A 5,932-nucleotide genomic window follows, 5' to 3' on the forward strand; every position below is an offset into this window, starting at 1 on the left:
CTAAAAGTTTGAGATATTGAATCCCAATTTTAAAATATATATTGACCATATATCACGAATATGCTACATATCTTATATGTCCAAGAAAATATCAAAAGGGGGATGTTTGATTATCGTTATGTGTTGCTCATGTAAAATAACATATCCATGATGCCATGTTTTCATTGTGGATGGTAAAAAAAACTATTAAAATGACATAACATATTATTCTAATGCAGTTTTGACCTACAATAATTGAAGCCTACAATTTTACAAATTTAAATTATTAACAATAAAATTCAAACTAGTGGAGGTTTTCCAAATTCAGATGCACATTGTTCTGAATATCTCAAGCAGTAGTGCTATTTTGACCTAGTCAAGTCCTATGAGTTTCTGAGATGAACGTGCTTACGATACATACCTTTCTGGATGATTGAGAAGTAGAGATTAAAACGATCGCTGTACCTCCTCACTGCACCTTCTCGCTTTATTTTGAAAGGAGAGTATTGATAGTAAACAAAATCCTAAATCCTTGACTACAAAGAGTCAATCTATGTGAATTTCGTTGGAAACCCTTGACACCATCTGAGGACACAAGAAGATACTTACGGAGGCTTTCAGTTGAGGGGGAGGGGGGGGGGGGGGCGATTTCACCGATTAAAATAGAGCATTGGACTTTTGTAATCGGAGACTTAAATTAAGTTTGCACCTGTTGAGAGAGTAAGGACGAAAAATATTGGCATCGCATGTATCTAAACTATCAAAATTGTTTAAAATTAAAATGATTCAAATGTGGCTCGGATGCTTTAGAAAATGAGAAACGGAAAGCGAAGGTAGGTGGGAGGGAATAGCACATGAGTGAGTATGCTCTTTGCTAAGTAATAAAGCATAGTTTCTCTTTGGGTCAATATGGACTTTTGGTAAATTGCTAGTTTTTATTGATTGGATTCAGATTTTATATTTATAAAACTTTATCAGAAACGGAAATAAATAAATAAGGAATACAATAAAACTGAGGTGCCTCTTTTAAAAAGTGCGTCCTGCTATTTGATGTTTTTTTTCCAAAGTAATTGACATTTCCGGCTGCTGCAGCCATTGAAGAATACATGAGAAGTAGCGAATGCCTGTCCAAGCTCGTCGCATCCTCCACTGATGCCAAGTCCTTGGCCTCCCTCCACTCCCTGCTCCTCCGTTCTGGTCTACTTGCTGCCGCCGATTGCTTCTTCGCCACCCGTCTGACATCTGCATACGCCAGACTGCGCCACACTCTGCATGCCCGCCAGTTGTTTGACGAAATTCCCCACCCGAATACTTTCCTCTATAATGCCATTCTTCGAGCTCACTCTCATGCAGGTCAATGGCTCGAAACTCTTAGGCTTTTCCGCCGCATGATCAATGCTTGGTCACTGCATGGCTGCCCGGATCAATTCACTTTCACTGTCGCACTGAAAGCGTGCGCAGCACTCTCGGAATTGCGCTCTGGACAAATTGTTCACTGCCTCTCCATCAAGATGGGAGAAGCTTTCTCGGACATGTTTGTGGGTTCGTCTCTGGTGGAGTTGTACTCTAGGTGCCGGAAAATGGGCGATGCCGTCATGGTGCTGGAGGAATTCACTGAGCCAGACTTGGTGCTTCAGACTTCAGTGATCACTGGGTACACGAAGAATGGAAATGCAGAAGAGGCCTTGTCATTCTTTTCCCGGAACGTGGCCGGGAAGCATATAGTTCCTGGTCCCGTCACACTCATCAGTGTGGTATCTGCACTTGGACAGTTAGGCAACCTTCTTTCTGGAAAATCCTGCCATGGATTTTTGGTTCGAATGGGCTTTGAGTATGATTTGCCTCTTGCAAATTCTGTCCTGAACTTGTATGCGAAATTGGGTGAGATTAATGCAGCAAGAAAGTTGTTTGACAAAATGCATGCTAGAGATGTTATTACTTGGAGCTCCATGATTACTTGTTATGCTCAGAATGGGGATGGTCCTGCAGCTTTGAAGATGTATAAAAGGATGATTGAGAATGGAGTAGAACCTAATTCTGTTACTTTGGTTAGTGTGCTTCAAGCATGTGCATTGACTCTTGATCTCAATGAAGGTAGAAAGGTGCATGAATTTGCAACCCATAGAGGACATGATTCAGAGTTGGCTGTTTCAACTGCTCTTATTGACTTGTACATGAAGTGTTCATGTTCTCCTGATGCAATAGATATATTCCATAAAATGCCTGAGAAGGATGTAGTTACATGGGCTGCTGTCATTAGTGGTATGACTCAAAATGGTATGGCCAATGAATCACTGAAAATGTTCCAGGAGTTATTATCAGATGGACCTAATCCTGATGCTGTTACAATGGTGAAGGTTCTCACAGCAAGTTCACAATTAGGAAATCTTGGTCAAGCTCTCTGTCTCCATGGTTTCTTAATTAAGAGTGGTTTTGACAATAAGGTTTTTGTTAGTTCTGCAGTCATTGATCTGTATTCCAAGTGTGGCTGCTTGGATAATGCTGCCAAAGTGTTCCAAACCACGGATGAGAAGGATGTAGTATTGTGGAGTTCTATGATAGCTGCATATGGAATGCATGGTCTTGGAGTTCGGGCAATTGCAACTTTTGAACACATGATCCAAACAACAATTGCACCTAATGCAGTTACATTTGTCACAATATTGTCTGCATGCAGTCATTCTGGTTTGCTTGAAGAAGGGAGAAGGATTTTTGACAGCATGAACCATGTTTATGGGGTCAAACCTTGTTTAGAGCATTACAGTATCATGGTTGATCTCCTTGGACGTGCTGGGAAATTGCAAGAGGCCTTGTTACTCATTGAACACATGCCAAGCCCTGTCAGCCCTGACATTTGGTGTGCGCTGCTTGCTGCTTGTATGAAACATCACAACATTCATATGGGTGAATTGGTGGCAAGAAATCTACTAAACATGGAAACCGAGCATGCTGCACACTATAACCTTCTCTCAAATATATATGCTTTTGATGAGAAGTGGGACCAGATGATTGGGGTTAAGCAAGCAATGGAAGAGAGAGGAATAAGGAAGATACCTGGATATAGTTCTGTTGAGGTGAATAATGAGGTCCACACTTTCTTAGCTGGTGAGAAGTTCCAGCAAGGACGGGAAAAAATATGTGGGTTATTGAGGGAATTGACAGTTAAGATGAGAGAGGAAGGCCAGTTTTCTGGTATACAAGCTCACATGTCTTATGGGATGTGAAAATCTCGCTGGAGGTTGATTATGATAAGTTTTTCAAAGAGTGATAGAAGATTAAGCTCAATCCACTTTGCAGAAATATATGCACTGAATTTAAAAGAAAGAACAATTTGAATAGACTAGTTTGTCAATACATATGGTATGATTTACATTTTATTTTACCTAATCAAAGCTACTTCCATACTGTAGCTGAATTTATGCACCCTTGATAATTTAAATTAATTTATGTAAAAAAGTTTTCTCTATATTCCAACTTATATAACATTGAAATGATCAAAATTTAAATAGATTTTTTATGGTGATTAGAGAATTTTATTCTTGTTTTCCTTTAAATGTTGCAACAAATCACTTGTTTTGCTATAGTATTATGTGGATAACTTCTCATCTTTAGTCAATGTTGTATTCTTTTCAAGGCTTTTCCAAAAGATTGCCATTGAGCTTTACGGCTTCTTGTCAAAATTAACAAAACCTTCCTGTGCTGGAGTTATCCACATTGCCATGTCCATAGGGGTTTTGATATTTGCTAATGGTTCCTTAAACTGATGCATGCCTTTCATGAACATATCGCCATCATCCTCCTTCACAATTTTAGTTCAGGGCTTATATTTATTATTAATTTTATCACTGTATTTTCCTGCAGCCTGAAAGGATCTACTTCATCCTTAGAGTGAAATTTCATTGAGAAGGCACAAGGGCTAGCAGGAAATGGTCCAAGAAGTACATCTGGAGATTAATTTCTTCAACAATTCAGAACTATCATTTTTTAAGTATATATGTAAGAAAAGCCCCCATGCGAGTTTTGATCCCACAATTCAGGGCTAATCAAAATTTCTCGATCAATCTGTGAAAAGCAAGGCCCCATTCTGGACTCTTACCATTATTCGAATTAACTAAGAGAAACTCAAAACAAATGATTTAATTCTGGAGCTGTTAGTTGGGACTCTCAGAGTGTTGGCAGAATGGTTGATAACCTTTTAATTCAGGTTAGTAAATGCTTTGCTTTGATTTATAATATTTTCCTTGTCGGCGAGTTTGAGTTTTCTTTTACGGTTCAATTTTTTATACTGCTTCATTTTATATAGTTAATACATCCTTATTTTATGCATCTAGTAATGTATCCTCAGGAACCATAGACTACTGTTTTTGTAGGGGGCCATGCGTTTCATTCAGCACAACACTAATGTGAAACTGCAATATTGTTTTGCAGAAGCAGGAAAAAGGAAAAGACTTGCACCATTTTGTTATTAACCAAATACAACAGTCAGGGGAGGGAAGCATTATGAATCCTGAAACTTGGTCTTCAATTCGACCGAAAAAACATGGTCTCCAATAGTTTTTTGTTTTTCACCTTAACAATCAAAATTCTCACAGTTTGGTGATTTCTCCACCAAGCTTGTCATTAGTTTTGGTTCATCCTCATAGTGATAGCATTCACCATTTCAGTTGAGTGCCCTTGTGATTCAGACAACTTGGAACTAAAACATAGAGAAAAGCTATACATCCTTCGCTGTTAAATTCATGGTGAAAGTATGACTTCATTTTGCTGCTAAATAAAACTTTGTTTCTGTAATTATAAAACTGACTTCTTGTTCTGAAAAATATATTGCTTTGGATGTGGCTAAATATAGTTCTGCAATGATTTTATTTTTTTTTTATGAAAGAAAAATTCCCTAATTGTGTTTATGTAAGATTTTAAGTATCCTAATGCTGTATTTGCAATCATTAATTACATGAGTTGAGGTGCCCAGAGACATGGAATAGTGATTAAACACCCCAAAAGCAGAGCGATTCTTGTCATAACTGTAGCCCTTAAGAGTCTATGAGCTTCCTCCATGTACCAAAATCAACCTGAGTTGGGCACTTTGATCGATTGCAAAAATAAAGCATCAACCCTAGGTTGCCAAAGATTGTGTCCACATCTAGCCAACCAAATCGAGTAGAGTTGTGCGTGGATTAGGGTATTGAAGACTCAAATCTTCCTGCCTACGAGAGCAAATGCGACTCCTAGGTTTCAGCTGAGATCACACAATATTTCATCATCCTACGACTGCCTAGAAAAACCAGAACAAATGATGTCTTGATTGTTCAGCACCATTTCCACAAAGGGCACAAGAGTATTTGAGCTAGAAGATCCCCTTTCTTTAAATGTTTTTGGTATTTAGTTCCTATTTGGTACTGACTTTACCTCTAAAGTGAAGCCAAGTAAAAATCTTAACTTTAGGAACAAACAAGGAGTGCCACACCAAATGTGCCCTATCATCAACACATCCCCTACTCATCCGCATAAGGTAAGCCAAACCTTTCGAGAATTTGTCATCCAAACTCCACCTCCGCGACCAACAAAAGTAGACAGATTGGAGGAGATGCCGTGAATCAACCATAAAACCTTGAAATACTCACTACAATGAACTAATCTTCTAAAAGAAAGAACCCAGAGTAGGGTAAGCAAAACTCAACTGTCCAATTTGATATCTTAGGAGTAGGGTAAGAAAACCCCAACCATCTCAACTTGATATCTTAGGCCGAGCAGATCAAGAAAAGTGAAGGGGAATTATCATTGCAAGACAAAATTGTCCACCATCTAAAACGCCAAAAAGTAAGAATATGAAGTTCCTAATTCAATGATTGAGACGCTAGAGAAATTAAACTCATACACATGCTAGATGTGTCTCCAAAATAAAAATCAATGCTAGTATAGATTGACCACCTCCTAAACCTGAGAACGAAAGTAA

At 38.5% G+C, this 5,932-nt stretch overlaps 1 protein-coding gene across 2 annotated transcripts; it reads left to right on the plus strand.

Annotated features, from left to right (window-relative positions):
• Nucleotides 1–993: 993 nt before the first annotated feature.
• On the plus strand, nt 994–4,823 carry LOC121984418 (putative pentatricopeptide repeat-containing protein At3g01580). Of its 2 annotated transcripts, none has more exons than XM_042537340.1 (3): nt 994–3,339; nt 3,841–4,183; nt 4,408–4,823. In XM_042537340.1, the coding sequence occupies exon 1, from the start codon at nt 1,086–1,088 to the stop codon at nt 3,201–3,203; it is 2,118 nt and encodes a 705-aa protein (XP_042393274.1). In that variant the 5' UTR covers nt 994–1,085; the 3' UTR covers nt 3,204–3,339; nt 3,841–4,183; nt 4,408–4,823. The 2 variants fall into 2 exon arrangements, with proteins under 2 accessions (XP_042393274.1, XP_042393275.1); XM_042537341.1 differs by having other exon boundaries at nt 995–3,217.
• The last annotated feature ends 1,109 nt before the right edge of the window (nt 4,824–5,932 follow it).

Source organism: Zingiber officinale, chromosome 5B, assembly GCF_018446385.1.
Source record: "Zingiber officinale cultivar Zhangliang chromosome 5B, Zo_v1.1, whole genome shotgun sequence".
Taxonomy (NCBI): Eukaryota; Viridiplantae; Streptophyta; class Magnoliopsida; order Zingiberales; family Zingiberaceae; genus Zingiber; species Zingiber officinale.